Genomic DNA, 20588 nt, shown 5'->3' with positions numbered 1-20588 from the left:
ATTCTAAAAGAGAAAACAGTAAAAAAGTCCCACCCTAATTACTGATACACAAACATATTCTATGTGACTTTTGATGACCCTGGAACAGTTAGTGGATGGAGTGCTGTGCTTAGAACTGAAATTCATGATGGCTTTGGTATTTGAGTGAGTCATCTATTGGCAAAGAAAGATTTCTTGTCCTGAAGACATCCCACCACTTATGTTAGCAGCTCTTGTGAAACGATTTGAAATGATTTAAATGATCTTGAGTTGACAAGTATGTCAGACATGCATAACCTAAATCAGTTGTCAAATCTGCCTCAGGCACTGACTAGCTGTGTTATCCTGGTCAAATTCCTTAAACCCTGTTTGCGTCAGTTTGCTCAATTGTAAAATGGGGATAACAATTGTGCTTGCCTCCCAAATTGTTGTATCAAATGAGATAATAATTCTAAAGTGCTTAACACAGTGCCTGGCACATAGTAAGTGATATATAAATGTTAACTATTATTGTTATTATTATTAATTATTGTTGGTTTTGTTCTTGCTGCCCTTTTCCCATATTTGACCAGGGGCCATTGGGAATTAGTGTGAAGCAGGGCAGAGAGAAATAAAAAGCAACTAGGGGCGTGTGTGTATGTGTGTGGGAGGAGAGGTAGGTGTGTGCACTATTTACTCTGTACCCTTCTGGGATGCTACAGGTGAAGAGAGTATATACTGTCAGACATGGTCAGTTTATCAATTTGTTTTGCTTAAGTGTAGTTTGTTACAAGTCAGGGTTTTATTCAGCAGTAGTGGGAGAGGGAATGTTGTATTAGAAGTAACAGCTAGGTTTAAAAAAAGACTATTCTGAAAGAAAAATCACCATCAGCAGTGCTTAGACCCTACAAGGTCCCAAGGTCCCTGTGAACATTTGTAAGGAAGCAGTCTAGTAAGGGAAACATAAAAGCCACTTCTCTGCCTAGAACCAACCCCTGCAGTTATAATAAAGAATCTGGTAAATGAGAAAAAAAGTATAATGCCAACTGATAAAGTGAGAGGAGATCCTAACTTCTGCACTCCTCATACCAAATTGAAGGAGCCCTGTGACCAGAGAGGTATAATGTCCAACCTGACTGCCTAATCCCACATCCCTCCATTTGGGGCCGCTTAACTCTCACGTGAAAACTTAGACCCTTCTTATGACCAGTCTATCCCCTGGGCAGGGAAAATAGAAGTACCTATAAATGTGCAAATCAGTAACAAGTAATCCTTGCTATTGATCTTCCTTATCCCTTGCTTCTGGTAACTCAGATTCTTCTTGCCTTGTCAGTGGTGACTAAGTCTTAAACCCAATAACTGTAGCTATGAATTAGATTGGTATTCATCCAAATGCCCCATTCCTTTGGAACTGGGGTCATACCTTATTTGCAAAATCCTAGCCCTTATGGGTGGATCCCCGTTACCTACTTCTAGACCTCCTTACAGTAGGCAATATGGTACAGAGGAAAGAGGGTTGGATTTGGAATCAGAGGACCTATGCTTAAATCCTGGATCTGTCACTTAATGTGTGACCTTCTCTGGACCTTGGGTTTGTCCTCTGTAAATTTAGGGGGTTGGACTAGCTAACCTCTAAGACCCCTTCCAATTCTAGATCAGTGATCCTATCTGAATCAGTTCTGGTTCCCATAGTCTCCTGAGAACTCTACCCACGGCCCCACCTTCTTCCTGTTGCACCTTTCTGACTCCTTCCAGGGTCACTAATGCCATCCTCCTGCACATATATACTTTTCAGTGCTGGCCATCTCCTTCTTTGTCCACTGACCCCTGGTACTGACAGTGGGAGTGGGCAGTAGATAGATGGCTTGAATCATGGATAGCTAGTCAATACCCTGCCATTCTGGAAACATAGAAGCATATTAACATGAATGAGGAAATATACGCTGATGTGCTTTGAGTGCCAGACTCAAAAGTTTGACCTTTTCTATTGAATGTCTCTAAATAGTGCCAGCTTGCTAACAGTGTCTGTGTTTGGCCAGGTAGATAAATGGCTTAAGATTATAAGATCACAGATTTAGAGATGGCCTTCTCAGCCGGTCATGTTTTACAGCGAGGAAACTGAAGTCTGTAGAGAAATGAATTGGCAAAGGTCACAAAATGATTTAGTGGCAGAGGTGAGACTCAAGCCCAGGTGTGACTCCAAAGCCAGCAAGCTTTCCATGGTGCCATACTGTTCCCTGTTTCTTGATCTAGCTGATAATGATGATGATGATAAGATACAGTGAAAAGAGTACAGGCTCCAGAGTCAGGAAGAACTCAAATGTGGCCTCACATACTAGCAGTGTGACCCTGAGCAAGACACTTAGCCTGTGTCTGCCTCAGTTTCCTCATTTATAAAGTGAGGATAATAATAGTACCTACCTTTCAGGGTTATTATGAGGATCAAATCGGATAATATTTGTTGCATGGCACATAGTTGGTGCTATATAAATGCCAGTTATCATCCTTCTTCATCATCATCTTCTCCTCCTCCCCCTCTTTCTCCTTCTCCTCCTTGTTCTCCTCCTCCTTGTTCTCCTTCTCCTTCTCTTTGTTGTTCTCCTCCTTTTCCTTCTGCTTCTCCTCCTCCTCCTGCTCTCCCACCCAAGTTTACAGAAATTCAGCATCAGAGGTGGAATTTAAACCCAAATCCTTTGATTTCAGAGCTACTTCCCTTTCCATTGTCCCATTGCTATGTCAAATGAATGATATATGATCCCAAAATGAAGCTTACTTATTTTTAATAGATGCTTAGTTTAAATTGCTTCTTAATATGCATGTCTTTAATTTCAAAATATACTAGCAAACTATTCCAGATGCTCACTGAACACAATAATTGGTTTCTTTCTTATGTTTTAGTAAACATTGTTTTCAATGACCAGCTTTCCTCATTCTCTATTTCCAGAAAAGATATCTGTGCTGGGGTTAATCATCCCTGTGAAACCCTAGGCCTGTCTCATCTCTCTGGCATGTGCCAGCCTCACCGGAGCTGTAATATCAATGAAGACTCGGGACTCCCCCTGGCTTTTACGATTGCCCATGAACTTGGGCACAGGTAATGACATAAGTAAGGATGGAGGAGATTTGGCTAGACAGTAGTTCATACAAAACAGACCTGGGAAGTTAATTGTGTCTTGAGCTCTCTGTGTGTCCACCCTGTAACATGGCAGTCAGAAAAGCTAATCATCTTAGACTGCCATCAGAATTGTGTTCAGAATGAGGGAGAAAATATTCATTCTGTTTCATTCTGCCCTGCTCAAACAACACTTGCAGTGCTCCATTCAGTTTCAAGTACCACACTGTACCAGCACATCGAGAAGCTGGAACATGACTAGAAGTGTGAAAATCAGAAGATCAGAGATTCAGAGCTGGAAGGAACCTTAGAGGTCATCTAGTTCAACCTTATTACATAGATAAGGAAACCAAGGCCCAGAGGCAGGAAGTAATTTGTCCCAAGGCACACAGGTACTAAACGATAGAGTCAGAATTTGAACCCAGGTCCTCTGGCTTCAAATGCAGAATTCTTTCCATTTCTACTATTCTTACTCCCAGTGAATTTTTAAGGGGGCTTGAAGTGATCCCTTTCAAGTTATCAGTTAAAGGAACTAGTGATGTTTAGGCTGAAGTAGAGAAGAGTTAAAGGTGAGATGACAGTATTCTTTAAATATTTGAAGAGCTGTTGAGTGGAAGAGAGGTTAGACCTGTTCTGCTTGGGCCTAGAGGATAGAACGAGGACATGTGAATGGGAACTAAGGAGGCATATGGTGGCTCCATGTAGAGAAGGACTCCTTAATAATTACAGCTGTCTAAGAAATGGAAAAGACTGCTTTGGGGCATGTCACTGGAGGTCTATCAATGGAGATCAGCAATCTCTGGAGCTGCTGGAAAGAGGGCTCATTCTTCAGGTAGCAGTTGGACCAGACCAAGGAGGTCTTAGCCTTTTTGTGTCATGGATCCCTCTGGCCATCTGGTAATGCCTACAGACCCCTTCTCAGAATGGAGTTTTTAAGTGCAAAAAGTAAAATTCATAAGATTACAAGGAAACCAATTGCTTTGAAATAACATATATGTTTATATACATACACACATATATACATATGTATGTAGATACATGCATAAACATTTATATGTGTGTATGTGTATACACATGCACATACATATCTACATATACGCGCATGCTTATGTGTATGTGTACATACATACACAGATGTGCATGCGCACACGCACGCACACATACGCACGCACACACGCTCTCACACAAGTTCAAGGACCCCAGGTTAAGAAACCCTTGACTAAACCATATTGGAACTCCCTTCAGACTCTGGGGCTCTATGAACTGATCATAGAAACTGATTTCTTCCCTCCATTGCTAATTCTATGTCTTCTATCATACCTCCTCCTGGCTCAGATTAGAAAATGGTTTTTCCCATTTGTCTCCTTACCTATCTCCAGAGCCATAATGGTTTAATGGGCAGAGAGCAGGCCTTGGAAACAAGAAGACCTGAGTTCAAATTCTGCCTCTGACACATACTGGCCACTGCTGGACAAATCACCATAGGCAGCTCTCTAAGGCTCCACACTGCAGGGAAGGTGCCAGCTTGCACTGGTAGAGGATGCTTCCCAAGCCTGGAGTTTCCTACACCAAAGAAATCACAAATCTAATCTCTATCTCCTGTCCCTGTGTAGACTCCCAGAGAGAACTAGGCTATGGAACAAATGTCTGTGGTGATGCCCAGTATGTAGATGTACTTCTTCAGGTGTATAAAAGTTTCCTTTACTGCAGGAAGGTTGAGAGAGCCTGCCTCTTCTAAACTACCCATTGTTTTCAAGAATGGAGTGGGGTTCTGGCTACCACTCATTTCTCTACCAGCTTTGGAGAAGGAAATGGAAAATAAGAGAAAACTGAAAGAACATTGTCATACATACACTGCAAATAGAGCCAGGCAGGCCTAAATGGAAGAGCCTCTCCATCTTATCTGAACTTCATTTTGGCATGGGTTACTTTGCCCTGTAGTTCCACAGGTCTTGGATTCAAGTCCTGCTAATTACTTGTGTGAGCTTGGGCAAATCATTAGACTTCCTTAGGATTAAACTGATTTAATCATCTCTAAAATGAATTGATTACCTCTAAGATTTCTCCAAGTTCTAGATTTCTGATTATCCGATACTGTTAACCACAAGCTGATCCCACTTACATCAGGGAAATGAGGCTTTGCTGATACCTGATCCAGGGAGTAAGAAGAACTTCCCAGAGTTCATCAAACTTCAACACTAATGACAGTGACAGAGAAAGTAGAGGAAGAATAAACTTTGGGATGCCAGGGGTGAAAGCTATCACTGCCCTTCCAAGGACATTTTGCCTCCATTTCTAATTACCTTCCTCATCTTCATTCTCATCCCCTTACATATTTCTCCACCCAAATTTTTATGTGTCATCCATTCTCCCTCATACAGTCTGAGAACTCAGTATAGTAATTGTTGAACCTGTTGGAATAAGATAGAAGGAATCAAATATTCCAGAAAATAGGCCTCCTATCTCAAATGTGCTTTTTAAATTAAAGGTACCTTGTCTCTAGAGTACTTAATTTACATGCAGTGAAAGCATTCATTCATTCATTTGACAAGTGTTTATTAAACACCTGCTATGTACCAACCATTGTGCTAGATTCTCAGTCAATAAATATTTATTAAATTCCTACTGTGTGCCAGGCACTGCATGAAGTGCTGGGGATATAAAAACAACAAAAACAATGAAAAAGACAGTCCCTGTCCTGTCCTCAAGGATCATATAGTCTAATGGGGGTGGGAGTGGGGAGACAAGACACATAAGAAACTGAAAATGGGGGGTGGGGCAGAGCAAGATGGTGAGATGGTAACAGCCTGACCCAATGTGATGGAAATGTGAGTGGGAAGAAAGTGTTAGAAAGGAGATATTTTGGAGGTAGAATCAATGCAACTTGGCAAGTGCTTAGTTCTGAAATAAAGAGCTCATTGAAACTAGATTGCTTTTTGCTGGTAACTTATGAAGCTGTAAAGTAGACGCCAATAAACAGAGAGCCAGATTAACATAATATTAACTGCTTTGATTTGATCAGATAATCACAGGAGGGTTGCCAAATTCTTGAAGGGAGAACTGGGATCAGAGATTAATGAAGGATGGGCTCCAGCTTTTCAATGCTTCCACATGTCAGAACATTTGCTACACTTGAATAGGGGCTCAGGGAAAAACTCAGAGGACAGGGTGTTATATTAGCAGATGGGCAATTAATTCTGGTTATCATTTTAATGCGGACCTTGATTTTCCTCTCTGGGGAAGAAAACATGTATATCCTTGAAAGGAGGTATGACTGGGAAGGAAATGAGGGATGTATTAATAATAATAATGAGAGTACTATATACTTGTGTAATTCTTAATGTATTTCAAAGCATTTTCACATTATTTATTCCATTTGCTCTTCATGTTAACCCTGTGAAAGGTGTGGGGAGCTCTTTACAGGCAGTTTTCTCATCCCTAGGGGTAACTTTCTAAAGCAGTTGCTGCTGTTTATCCTTCGTTCTTGAAGAGGACCATGACCTCAAGGAGGTGATGCCATGACTTACAAAGGAATTAGATTTAAGTGACAAAGGGCTGTACAAAGTCACCAGTCTCACTGTCTCCTCAAGTGTCATCTAGGTCCAGTGGCCACATATGGATCAGGACAACTGGAGCTGGCCGAGGATGCAGTGGGGGACCTTGGCCTTTTCAAGCTAAGGTCTTTAACTAGTCTCAGTCTGACTGAGACAATGTCTATTCAGTGATTAAGACTCAATAAGAAATGAAGTAGAGAGTGGACTCTTTAAAAAACGAAAATCAATCTGGGAGGGGAAAACCTTCAGGGTTTCTTCCCAAAGGAGAAACAATTGCTATTTACAGTCATTCTGAGCCAGTCAGGACACATTCTAGGCCATCTCCCGTTGTCCTGATACGTATCTGGCCACTGGACCCAGATGGCTCCGGAGGAGAAAGTGAGGCTGGTGACTTTGCACAGCCTTCCTTCATTTAAATCCGATTACTTGCATGTCTTGGCATCACCTCCTTGGTGTCATGGTCCTCTTTGAGAATGAAGGACAAACAACAACCCCTGTGAGTAGAAAAGGAGCTGCCCACTGGAGATCAAACTGGAACTGGTCAGTTAGGCAACATGACTTTCCTCTCTTTTCCCCTCCCCTCCTCTGCCCTCCCCTTCCCTTCTCTCCCATTCTTTCCTTTCCTTCAGTAGGTAGTAGACAGAATCAGAACAAAAGCGTACTAGGTCTCCTGATTGCCAGGCCTCCCACTTTTAATGCCACACTCTGTTGTGTCTCTACTCCACTGAATAAAAATTGTACTCATGGAAAACAAAGACCATTTAACTCTTTAAATATATAGTTTGTTTCCTTTCAAATCATACTGACATACTAGGAGTGCTAGACTAGGTCTTAAGAAGACTTGGGTCTAGTTTACTGATGCTACTCAACCTGGAACACTGGGCAAGTCATAACTTCTCAGAACCTCAGTTTTCTTATCTATATAATAAGATGAGAGCCTTAGACTTGAGCTGGACAGGACCCAAGAGCTTGTCTGGTCCAGCTCTTTCATTTCACAGGTGAAATCTAGAAGGTCTAAAGAGATTACCTGCTCTGCCTACCTAACTGAGGTGTTGTGAGAAAAGTGTTTTGTGAACTATAAAGTGCCAGAGTGAGTTATTGTTATTAATTAAGGGTCTAGCTCATTTTAAAAACAAGGTTGTACCATCCTTTAGGTAAAAGAGGTTTCCTTGAAGGAGGAAATTAGAAACAGATGGGACAGAAACAAATTTACACCTTTTAAAAGGATGTTCAGAGGCAGTCAAGAAAGAGAATTAGATGACAAGAAGTATCTCACAACACACGCACAGAGGCTTGCAACCTGAAGACCAGGGGAGGTGATGTTTGCCAGAATAATTTAAGAGCTATTTCAGGACATTTAGTGGTTAAATTGAGCACGACTCCCCCAAAAATGTATTAATAAAGCATTTAACACCAGTATTCTGAAGTAGCAGTTAAGTAGAAATAGAAAGAAGTGGACTGATCAGAAACGATGAAAATTACCCCAATGGCGAGAGCCAATGTTCCCAAAAGGAATTGATTAAAGTTTAAGTTAGCAATCAGGTATGCCATTTTTTACCTTTGTAAACTGTTTCTAAAAGGTTTTTTCTTTGTGTTTTGTTTCTTTCAATCCTTGTTCTGTATGATCAAAATTTATGTAAAATATACATATAATGTATATATATATGTATGTGTATATATATATATATACACATATATATACACACACAAATACATATGGTCTTTATGTAGCATTCTAAGCCCTTCACATACATCACATCTCACTTGATATTCTCAACTATCCTTTGAAGTATTTCCATCTTCTTGATAAGAAAACTGAGGTTCAAAGAAGGTACCTGAATGACAGAGTGATTCAAACCCAGATCCCCTCTGATCCCAGGTCCAATACTTTTTCTGTTATACCATATCATGGGTTGTTTCATCTAGATGGAAGTTAACTAGTTTCTGTAATAGTTCTGAAATTTACACACACACACACATAATTTTAGGAAAGCAGAATTAAGTGAATTAAGTAGGGGCAGTTTCATCTATCTTTGCCTGCGATAATACTAACTGCTGTTTCTCACTTTATACTACTGATTCACCGTAGGGTTGTACTGGATCCTAGGACTGTAAATCAAGAGAAGCAGGGACTTAGGAATCTGGTAGGAGATTAGTCATCTGGACCAACCTCTTCTTTTTACAGATGAGTAAATTGAGACCACAGGAGCTCAAATGACTTTCCTAAATTTGCACAGGTAGGTAGTGGCAGATCTAAAATTTTAACTTGGGTCCTGTGCCCTAAAGTTTAGTGTTCTTTTTACTGTACTATGCTACTCTAATTACATTCTGGTGACAGACAACAAATTCAGTACCTGGGAAGGATTTAAAATTCCTTTTAGCTCATGTCTCTTAACTCCTTTTAAGTGATGGAAACATAGCACAAAACATGTGAACCTTTGAGAGACAGTCTGTAACTACATAATTTCATCTACTGTTGAGTTCTTTGCCCTGTTGTGGTGCTCAGCACAGGCTCAGAAAATGTTGAATGAATTATGTTGGTTAAAAAAGAATCTAAATGTTATAATAGGTGTTGTTTATAGAAATAAGCCCCATCCCTCTAGAAGAAATACTATCATCAAATACTCAAATGAGCAGATAAAATCCATTGAGTTACCTAGGATATATTTCCTCCCTGTTAATTTACTCCTCTTGTATGGACTTCCCAAATCTGTGGCCAGTGAATAAATACCAAATAAGTTACAATGAAGCAAGGAAGAAAAAGGCGAATCAGAACAGAGTTGTCCGTGCAGCCTGTTTCCCTCCTTGCTCAGTAAATAGATGGACCCCGTGCTCTGGGCAAACCTCCCTACCCCTGTTATCCCCTTGGAGTAGCCTGCAGGGCAGAGAATAAGACAGGCACAACAGTAGTGCAGGAGAAAAACCACTGGATCTGGAGATAGATGGCCTGCTTTTGGATACTATTTCTACTACTTAGTCACTGTCTAACCTTGAAAAAGTTACATAGCTCCTCTGAACCCCAGTTATCTCACTTGTAAAATCGGGGGATTGGACTAGATGACCTTGAAAGTCCTTGACAGCTCCAGATACTACAATCTAATTTAGCCCCATCATTTTACAAATAAGGAAGTTGGGACATGGAAAGATTGTGACTTGCCCAACAAGCTTGGAAGTGGCAGCATGGTCTAGTGGAAATGAGGCTGGTCTTGGAATAGAAAGATACAGGTTCAAATCCTGGATCATCCACTTACTAGCTAAATGGGCTAGAGCCTCAGTTATTTCATCCTGTAAAAATGAGTTTATCTGCATTATCCACCTCAAAGGGTTGTAATGAGGATCAAATCCAGTTCAGTGGAGATTTATTAATCATCAACTACGGGCAAGGCAGAGGATCCATGATATAATGGATCGAGTTATGGATTTGGAGTCAGGAAGACCTGAGTTGGAAATCATACCTCTGGTACTTAATAGCCTTCAGACCCTGGGCAATCTCTTACTATCTCTGAGCCTCAGTCAAATCTTTAATGCTTACGCAGACCACTGGAGTCACTAATCCTTGACTTGTTAAATGTGAAGCACTGTTAGTGTTTGGGAAATAAAGACATGACAGAAGAAACAGTGTATCCTCAAAAAACTACACCTTAAGTAGTCCAAAGATGTGAGCTCTTATTGTTATTATTATTAGTCCCCCAGTAACTCCCCTGGGGGCAGAACTGAAGCCAAAGCCCCAGCATCTCCTGATTTTCAGGGCAAGGCTTCTCCCACTCCATCATGGTACATCTTCTGTCCATGGTTTCTTCAAGACAAGAATGAAGTCTGTCACAAAGCAATGGGATATCCACAGTTCCTGGTACTGTTTTCCTAGAGCTTCTTTTCTTCTTAAGATAGGAAAGTTTTCTGAAGAAAAGAGGAAAAGCTAAGATGAAAGAAAAAAACACTGGACAAATTAGGTCTGTTAAGTGATGGAAAGATGTATTTTTCAGTAGTTAATCCTTTTAAAGTGTTAGGCTAACACCTGACACCTGTTAGACCAGTGTGCTGCGTGGTCCTTGGGTACATGGCTTGGTGTACGGAAGCAGACATTGTTAGAAAAATTGAAGCTCCTATAGCTTCTCAGGAAACTGCCAGTGGCTTGGAACTTTGATAAATTATTGAACAGATAAGCTCAGAGAGGAGTTGATGAGTCAGAAAAGATTGAATTTTGAGCAGTCTGGGGAGGACCTGCTGAGATAAACCATTGCATCAAACCACATTCGCCATTGGAGGAGAGGTAATTATTGGGATGAGAGGTTTATAGATTAATTCTTTGGCTCTTTTGTGAGTACATGTCAAGTCTGAATGAAATGAGGGCTCATATGTAAGTCAATACAACTTTTCATAAAAAGGATAGCAAAATGAAAGAAAAGTCACTCAATCCCCCAAGGACATTGCTGTACATCAGGAGGCAGGAAGAACTGCTTGTGTTTATCAGCAGCTTTGATGCAAAAGTAATACAAGCTTACAGGCATGACCATGGCCAGGAGTTTATATCCTCTTCATCCAAAGCAACTTGTTTAAATTTTCTCCTTTAGATAACAGTGAATCTGAGGCAGGACTGCCAGGAAGGAAGTACCTCAGAGGCAAAAGAGTGTACTTCTGAGAAACTGATAGAATCTAATCTAGGTGAAGGGGCAAATATTCATTCCAAGATCATCAGCAGATATCACTAAATAAGTTTTCCTTCTCTGCTGCGTTAAGTAAGCCTAACTCACTGATATGAAGCTTTAAGGTTTATAAAGCAATTTCCTCACATCTTGTCTGTGAAGAGAAGTAGTGTGAGCACTATAACCCCCATTTTAAGATGAGAAAACTAAGGCACAAAACCTGGAGTGATTGTTACAGTGGAAAGGTCAATGGATTTGGAGTCAGAAGATCTGGGCTCTGCTCTATGCGGTCGTTCTTCAATCATTTTTCAATTGTGTCTGATTCTCAGTGACCCCATTTGGGGTTATCTTGGCATAGATACTGTAATGGTTTGCCATTTCCTTCTCCAGCTTATTTTACAGATGAGGAAACTGAGGCAAACAGGCTTAAGCTTGTGACTTTTATGACTTACCCAGGGTCACACAGCTGTGTAAGTGTCCGGAGGTCAGATTTGAACTGAGGAAGGTGAGTCTTCCTGACTCCAGGCCCAGTGCTCTGTGCACTATAGCACTACCTAGCTGCCCTCTGCTCTCCGTAGCCTCTGCCAAGTCAATTTATTCTTCTTGGACTCTGTGTCTTCATCCGTAAAACAAGAAGTTGTACTAGATGACTCTAAAATCTCTTCTAGCTCTAATGATCCCTATGATCCATGGTCCCAAGCTATTAAGTACCAAGGCTGAGATATGAACCTAGGTCTCTAGCTTCAAAACTTTCTCTCTTTCTTTCTTTATTTTGTTTCTTTTAAAGGAATACTAAAGAGGCCAGCTGGTGAGGAGAAGGGAAGGGGCACAAGAAGATGGATGGGTTTTATTTTTTATCTTTTTGTGAACAACCAGGGTTAAGTGACTTGCTCAGGTTCACACGGCTAGTAAGTTTCAAGTGTACGAGGCTGGATTTGAACTCAGGTTCTCCTGACTCCAGGGCCAGTACTCACTGCACCACATAGCTGCCCCTATGGCTCATTCTACTTTACCATATTGTCTTTAAATTTAATTAAGAGCATGTGAGGATGAGCCATCATTTACATATATAATATACACACATACATATACATATACATGTGTGTATATATTTATCTACATTTATACACATGTATACATATTGGAATGTAAATGAAAATTATTTTACTAAAGGCAGAGTACGGTACATTAAAAAACTCACTGACTCCTGAGTTAGAGGATCTGGGTTCAAATCCTGTCTCTGATGTTTCCTCTATGTGTGGCCTTAGGCAAATGACTTAAACTTCCTTATCTGTAAAATGAGAAGGCTGGGCTAACTGGCCTCTGAGAACTTTACCAATTCTGGATCTGTGACCATAGAAGCCTATGATGTCAGTCATGGCTGTTCTTTGGATCAGTGGCCCAAAATTCCTAAGAGAGAGAAAAGTCGTTCAACCAAGAAACAATAACTTAGGGAAAGATCCAACAGGAGGAATGGTCTTTAAAGCAGGAAGAGAACTCTCTCAGGTCACCTTCCAAAGAGCCAACATGTGGAGTGAAAGCTAAAGAAAAAGATTCTAGCATTTGTGTCTCCCTGGCAGAGCATGGGCTAGAGGCCAATATCAAGCTTTTAATGGAGAAGCCAAGCTTTAACTAAAGGGAAGACAAGCCTTAGCAATGGGCTCGGGAGTTTGCTTCAGACAAACCAGCCAGAACAGAGAGGAATAGGTCAAGGTTGATATGAGAAGTGTAAGGATCCAGAACCATTCAAGAATTAGGAATGGTGATGGACAGCCAAAGTGCCTTGATGGTGCCCATGACATGAGAGAAATCCTGGGGGAAGATCTCTAGCTTACTGGGCAGTGCCTCAATGGAGCATTTATTGGTGGACATGGACAAGAATTTCACAGGGTGAAAAGGAATGGATGGATCCTAATTTGTAATATTGGAGGGAGTATTCATGTTACTAAAATCCTGAATTCACTGAGATAATAACATATGTGCTTCCTTATCATTATTAGCAGTAAAACTCTTGGGACGCCTAAAAGAAAGTTGTACACTTATTTCAGAGATAGCAAGTTTATGCAGGGGTGGGGTTAGAAACCTGTGTTTCCATCTTCAGGAGAACTGGGTGAAGGAAACCCAAAACTAGAGAGCATGTGATGGCGTGAATTACGTATGAGCCCTCATTTCATTCAGACTTGACATGTACTCACAAAAGAGCCAAAGGGATTTGGGAGAGATTGACTGGAGCTGGGGTAGGTGTTGGGACTCTTGGTTGTGAACCAAGTGAACCATGGAAGTGAACGAAGTGAACCATAGCTCCTGACCCTTGACTTGGTTGGAGTGTTCCCCAGCCAAGAGCAAAGATAGCAGTATCCTTCCCTTTGCCCCCTCCCATCCTAAATGAGTGAGATGTTCTGTATTCAGCAGAAATCTATTTTCCCCATTCCAACACTGAATTATGGTACTTAACCTAGTGAAGCAAATGGATTTGTCTCGGTCTAGAGAAAGAAATGTTTCCTCTTTGGTTAATATTACTCAGCTTGCTCTTCTTGTTCTGTGTATATTCCTTCTAGCTTTGGCATCCAGCATGATGGAAGAGAAAATGACTGTGAGCCTGTGGGAAGGCACCCCTACATCATGTCCCGTCAGCTCCAGTATGACCCCACTCCACTCACATGGTCCAAGTGTAGCAAGGATTATATCACTCGCTTCCTTGAGTAAGTGATTAAGGAGCTTCTTAATTACCAAACAGCCTGTTCTGAGCCTCTCCAAAGCAAATCATCCAAAGTCTTCTCTTCCTCTCTAACAGTTGCCCAAAGATGGCCTGTTTCTGGGAAATGCCTACTCCTGCTCTTAGCAGGGTCTCTGCTGAACACTGTACCTAAGAAACATTAAGAGAGACCCTCAGCCACAACTTTTCTTTGCTTTCTAAGCCTCTTAGGGGATAAAACCAGTTCTGTCACAAGGACGGCTCCTATTAATGATATATTCTTTAACATTCATCCAGGTTTACTCCACAAACATTAATTGTCTTCTATGCACAAGGCATATGAAGTATTAGGGCCATAAGACAAGTAGTCCTTGCCCTCAGGAGCTTATAGTCACCTAGAGGAAGCAGCTCCTTTTTCCATTCTGACCTTCTCCTTATCCTAGCTCTTTGTGGATCTGTTCCATGATCTGAGTCCATTTTCCTGAAACTATCATTTCCCTCAGTTGTTCCCAATTTAAAATTAGCAGGAAGAGACCAAACTGGGCAAGCCCAGTAACTGATATTGTTTTGGGTTGCAATATTAAGTTGCTGAATCACAGGGCTAATGTTCACTGAATAGCCATGAGCTTAGTCTGGGCACCACTCGTATTGCTATGTAGTTGTTTGTGCTCTCCGAAGACTGAAGAATTGAACTTTGATTTAGGGTATGAAGTAAATAAGGATGGGATGGAGAGAATGCTTTGGGATTGGATCATACATCTGCCAACTGAGCGAATCGGTGAGAATGACTGCTGGCCTTGATTTACTTGTGTTGAATGTTTGTGTTTAGCCGAGGCTGGGGGTTCTGCCTGGATGACATCCCCCAGAAGAAAGGTTTGAAGTCCAAGGTCATTGCTCCCGGAGTGATCTATGACATCCACCACCAGTGCCAGCTGCAGTATGGTCCCAATGCAACCTTCTGTCAGGAAGTCGATGTAAGTGCCAGATGTCTTTGGTATCCCTGGTGCTGTGCCAAGCAGGCCTAAGTGGAGGCAGAGTCATTGTGCCCAAGGCATAGCTAGCAAAGTGCTTAGAGGTTTGCAGATTGAAAAGGAAGTGAATCATTGATTAGTATGACTCAGGTTAAGTTAGCTGGTATCTTCTGAATCTTGGGTTATGGCCCTTTCCACTAAAATGAGATAATATTCGTAAAGTGCCTTGTAAACCTTAAAGTGCCACATAAATGCTGGCTACTGTTATTGGGGAAGGGAAGGAAATAAGCACTTATATAGCACCTAGTATATGACAAATGCTGTGCTAAGTGCTTTACAATTGTTATCTCATTGGACCTTCACAATAACCCTGAGAGACAGGTGCTGTTATTATTTTACAATTGAGGAAGCTGAGGCTGAGAAAGGTTAAGTAACTTGCCAAGGGTCACACAACTAGTGAGTGTCTGAATCCAGATTTGAACTCAGGTCTTCCTGACTCCAGGTCCAGTTCTCTATGTGCTGTGCCACCTAGCTGTCCCAAAACACTTTATTAAGTATGTACTATATATGCCAGGCACTTTACAAATATTCTCATTTGATATTCACACAACACTGGGAAGTAAGTCCTATCATTATCTCCATTTTATAGTTGAAGAAACGGAGGCAGACAGAAGTCAAGGGACACATAGCCAGTAAGTGTGTGAATACGGATTTGAATTTAGGTCTTCCTGACTTCTAGCCCAACACTCTACTTTTCTATCTGGCCACATGATGATGATGATGATGACAATGATGATGATTCCACTAATGCCTTGGGGGGTGTGGATATTTCTTTTCTTTGGTCTTCTCTGGTTGTGCCTGGCACAAGCTTACATGCCACTAAGTGCCTTGAATTTCTGGGATAAAAGGTACCATACAGAGCTAAGAAATAATGGAAAGAAAGGAAAACACATTCCATGAATAATGAAGGAGAATTCACATGGAGTAGTCCCTGGGAAGAACATAAGACTTCTTAGCTAAGCTGATATACAACCATGTTGGGAGGTGGGGGATATAAATAATACCAACCCTACTTCTCTGTCCAGATTCAAGGACAAGTTTGTTGCTTTTATTCTCCTTTAAGATTACATTTTTTCTTTAAGTTAAAAAGCAATGATCTTTTTACATCATCTTCATTTCCAATGATATCCATCCCCTTCCTTATGCAGAGATCCATCCCCTGTAACAAAGAATAAAAAAGAATGAGAGGGAAAATGTAGTTCAGCAAAACTAACCAGCACGTTGACCAAGGCTAGCAGTGTATATGATTTTCTGAACGCGTAGTCCCTCACTTTAACAAAGAAGAAAGGGAGGTATATTTTCCCACTTTTTCTTCAAGGGCAAGAATAGTCATTATAATTGCGTGACATTCAATTTTTGTTGCTCTTCCCATTTCCATTGTGTGATATGTTTGTGTATACATGCATACATATATATATATATATTATATTCATGTAGAGAGTTCTTTGTTCTGTTTACGTCATTTTGCCTCCATTCATAAGTCTTCCCATGGTTCTCTCTTTTCTTCAGATTTATGATTCTTTTAATGAGATTTTTTTATGTGATAAAATATGAAGTATACAAGTTCATAATATGTCCCAAGAGCTTCCATCATTGATTAGGAAAGAATACTGGGTCTGAAATCTGGTGGCCTGATTTTGAGTCCTGGTTATGGCATCTGGAAGGCACTTAGCCTCCCTGACCTCAGTTTATCCATATATAAAATGAGGGGATTTCACTAAATGGCCTCTCTGGTCCCTTCAAACTCTAAATTCAGGATCCTTTAATCCTGGTATAATATTGGGCAAATCACTCTCTGAGCTATTGTTTTCCTGTGTATAAAGTAGGAGGAGATTCATGAGATCCTTTCTAGATTAAGTATTTTGTGTTTCTATCATGTCAAAACCCATATCTGAAATGCTGGTTTAGTGGAAATGGATGTACTTACTGCATTTAATTGGAAAGAAAACTGAGACTCTGTAGATCATTCATACAAGGTTCCCACAATACCTTTCCCATGTTCCTATTAAACTGGTTAGCTGCAGCTCATAAAGTAGTGAGGTCTTTCCATCTGGATAATTTCCATTTCCTCCACCAGGAAGGAGACAGGTATAATCACTCCACTTTTGTTGATGGAGAAACATAGATAGAGACATATTGAAACAAATATTGTATGAATGATGAATGATAATTAGAACCCAGAGTCTTAGTGATTACCTTTAGCGATCATGATTACCAATTACGATGTATCAAGAACTGTTCATTGTCTTATCAAACATTCTGTAAAAAACAGTCCTGAATTATAAGGAAACATGCTTCCATCTTCTAATTTCCCAAACACTAGACTCTAGGTTCCATCTTTCATAGAGTAATTAAGTCCCAAGTGTGTTTGAACTGGATCGGATGCTGGACTTAAAGTCATGGGAGGTAACATGGTATTGGGGAAAGAGTACTAGAATTGGGAACCTGGGTTTAAATCCTGGCTCTCACATTATCTGTATGACATCGAGCAAATAACTTAACCTCTTTGGGCCTCAGACTTCAAAGGTGCCTTCCAGCTCTTAATCTGTGATCATAGCATCTTCGTTACATCCTTCCAAAGACTATTGAGAGTATGGTTAAGATCTTGCCTCAGTCATTTACTAGTTCCGTGCTGATGAGCAAGTCACTTAACCTTAGAGAGCCTCTATATCTTCATCTGTAAAATGGGAATAATAATAATGCATTTCTCTGCCTCATAGGATGATTGAGGGTAAAACACTTTGCAAACCTCCATGGGCTGTATCAGTCGGAATGGTCTTTGTTACTAATGGCTGCACCTTTCCTGGTTTTGCAGAACATTTGCCAGACATTGTGGTGTTCTGTGAAAGGTTCTTGCCGCTCAAAGCTGGATGCTGCTGCGGATGGGACAAGATGTGGAGAGAAAAAGGTAATGTTTCAGGCTGTCATCGAAGGCTAGAGGAACAGAGGGGTCTGAGGTTCATGACAGAGTTCACAGGAGATCAGTCAGCATGCCCAGCAACTGAGGCCAGTCCAGGCAGAGCACACAGAATCAGGCATTTTCATTTCTGCCACTCATCCTGGAATTTCCCTGCAGGAAGATGCAATTAGAGAGGAACAGTCCTTGATGCCACTTTTAACTGACATACCTCTGGCCAAATACTCCACACATCTTTAACGGTTTAGATTGCTATTCTTGAGAGATGGGGGATGTTATTGACAGTGGAATTTTCTGGATTGATTATCCAAAGACCCAATTTTTCCTTTTTCAATTTTTTCTAAATGAAGAATAAATTGGACAAGCAGCTAGGCATTTCCTTCTGAGGATGCTGATTTGGGCCATTAACTTCCTTCTTTAGCACCTGGTCTATCTACATGCCCACAACATTTCTCTGCTTTGCTAGGCACTAAGGCAAGATACTCTCAGTCTGCTGGGAGTCAAAATATAATATTGGATTCCAAAGCACTTCCTTGAGACCTAGTTCTTTAGTACATTCTGATTTAGCCTGTAGTGCTTACTAGAAGTGTAAATGAGCCCTCTGGTTTGAGGGAGATAGTTTCTTTTTTCATTTTGGGGGTGAAATGATCCATGAGCCTCTTCATACATCAGGGTCATCTTAACTGGAGAGGAAAATATGACAAGCAGATAAAAACTGCCCAGCACCTCCAAGAAATGTGGGCATAGCTTATAAACATGACGTATTTATTTCTTCATCCTTGCCTTCTCCTTTTTACTTTACCAAAGTGAGAGCTGGCTTAAAATATTTGGATGGTTGATTGGTGGATCTGTGAATTGATTCAAACTTTTTGAAGAGCAATCTGTAATAATACCTGAATAGTTATAAAACTGTGTATACCCTCTGACCCAGCAATACCACTCTTAGATCTGTTTCTCAAGGTGATCAGAGAAAAAGGAAAAGAACCGATTATGTTCTAAAATACTTGTAGCATCTCTCCTTGTGGTGGCAAAGAAGTGGAAACTAAGGGGCTGCCCATCAATTAAAAAATGGCTAAACAAGTTGTGGTATATGATTGTGATGGAATATTACTGTCCTGTAAGAAATTATGACCAGGTTGATTTTTAGAAAAAACGTGGAAAGACTTGCATGAAGTAGTGAAGAGTGAAATGAACCAAGAGAACACTGCATACAGTAACATCAATATTGTCTGATGAATAAATGAATAAGTTATTCTGCATATTATAAACACTCAAATCAACTACAAAGAACCTAAGAAAGAAGATATTATCCACCTCCAGAGAAAGAAGTGATAAATAGAAGTATGCACAGTATGGTTTTACATATACATAATAATAATAATACATATATAAACACATGTGTATATACATATATACATACACACAAATACATATCTGTATCAAATGATGGCCTTCTCTAGTTTGGGATGATGGGAAGAGGGAGACAGTTCAGAACTTAAAATGTAACCAAAAAAAGTTAAATTTAAAAAAGGGAATATTTGGATGGTTGGCATGTGGGAAAAGAAAGCTAATTTATTCTTTGTTTTTCCAGAGGGTAAAATTTAAAACAACAGGTTAGATTAACAAGAAGGCATTCGTTATTCATTAAAAGAAAGAATTTTTGAAGTGCTACCTCAGATAGTAGAGAGCGGCCCATGACTAGAAGTGCCAATCAAAGACTACTTGACAATTTGTCAGGGGCATTCTAGAGGGGATGCCTGCACCAAGTGGGTAGTTGGACTGGGTTATATCTAAGAACTCTTCCAACTCTAACATTATGTGATTATGAAGGTCAGAACTCTCAAAGGAACCTCTCTTTTGCCTTTATTTCTCTGATTCAGCTCTGAGTTACTTAGTAGCTTCAAAAATTGGTGGCAAAAGCAAGGTCCTGAGTTTGAATGTCCCTGCTGTGAAGGTATCTTCTCAGCTCCCTGAGTGCTAAGTTGATTTTGCTATGAGGTTGCTAGCTTCCTGACCTGTCATCTTCTTCTTTCTTCACTTCCTCCTGATTCCTCAGTGGTGTATGGCTGGCAAGTGCATCACAGTGGGGAAGAAACCAGAAAGCATCCCTGGAGGTTGGGGCCACTGGTCACCCTGGTCACATTGCTCCAGGACCTGTGGGGCTGGAGTTCAGAGTGCAGAGAGACTCTGCAACAACCCCGAGTAAGTCTGTCCCCTCATTTTCTCTCTCTCTCTCTCTTTTTTAAAAAGCTTTTGGATTTGAAACCCTGATGAGCATAATCCCTGTAATTCCAAGCTCTCTGATGAAAAACCCAAACGCTGGTTCTCTTTGACCTCAATCAAGGAAGAATCAAAAGGAATGACAAAGGATGTTGAGTCCATTAGGCTCTGTGTTTAGCTATTAGGCCTACTTCCTAATACTTTGGGGTTTTTTATAGCTTGGACAAATGGGCCAGTTCTCATTTTTATCATTAAATTTGGGATTGGCTTTTTTATGTACAGATATCCAATCGGAATGTTTCTGAATAGTTTTATTCATTTAGGGGCAAAAAATATCCCCAGAGCCTATAGATGCAGAACTAATCTTTGCAGGAAAGGTTTCTCCCTGATTCAGTCCATCAGTGAAAATTTGTTAAGGGTACCTCCTGTGCATCCTGGGGTGACTGCTGAAATATTTA

The 20588-nt window shown here is 40.6% G+C and overlaps 1 protein-coding gene across 2 annotated transcripts in view; it reads left to right on the top strand.

Moving 5' to 3' along the window:
• ADAMTS12 (ADAM metallopeptidase with thrombospondin type 1 motif 12) overlaps window positions 1–20588 on the top strand; it is a 533606-nt gene that overhangs the window by 301399 nt on the left and 211619 nt on the right. For both annotated transcript variants that reach the window (XM_036758046.1, XM_036758037.1), the window contains exons 7-11: window positions 2903–3052; window positions 13826–13969; window positions 14792–14936; window positions 17809–17901; window positions 19967–20112. In XM_036758046.1, coding sequence (XP_036613941.1) covers window positions 2903–3052; window positions 13826–13969; window positions 14792–14936; window positions 17809–17901; window positions 19967–20112 — 678 coding nt within the window. The remainder of the gene's footprint in view (window positions 1–2902; window positions 3053–13825; window positions 13970–14791; window positions 14937–17808; window positions 17902–19966; window positions 20113–20588) is intronic.

The sequence above is a fragment of the Trichosurus vulpecula genome, chromosome 1, assembly GCF_011100635.1.
Source record: "Trichosurus vulpecula isolate mTriVul1 chromosome 1, mTriVul1.pri, whole genome shotgun sequence".
In the NCBI taxonomy this organism is placed as follows: domain Eukaryota; kingdom Metazoa; phylum Chordata; class Mammalia; order Diprotodontia; family Phalangeridae; genus Trichosurus; species Trichosurus vulpecula.
This window is presented reverse-complemented; position numbering and strand designations above follow the sequence as displayed.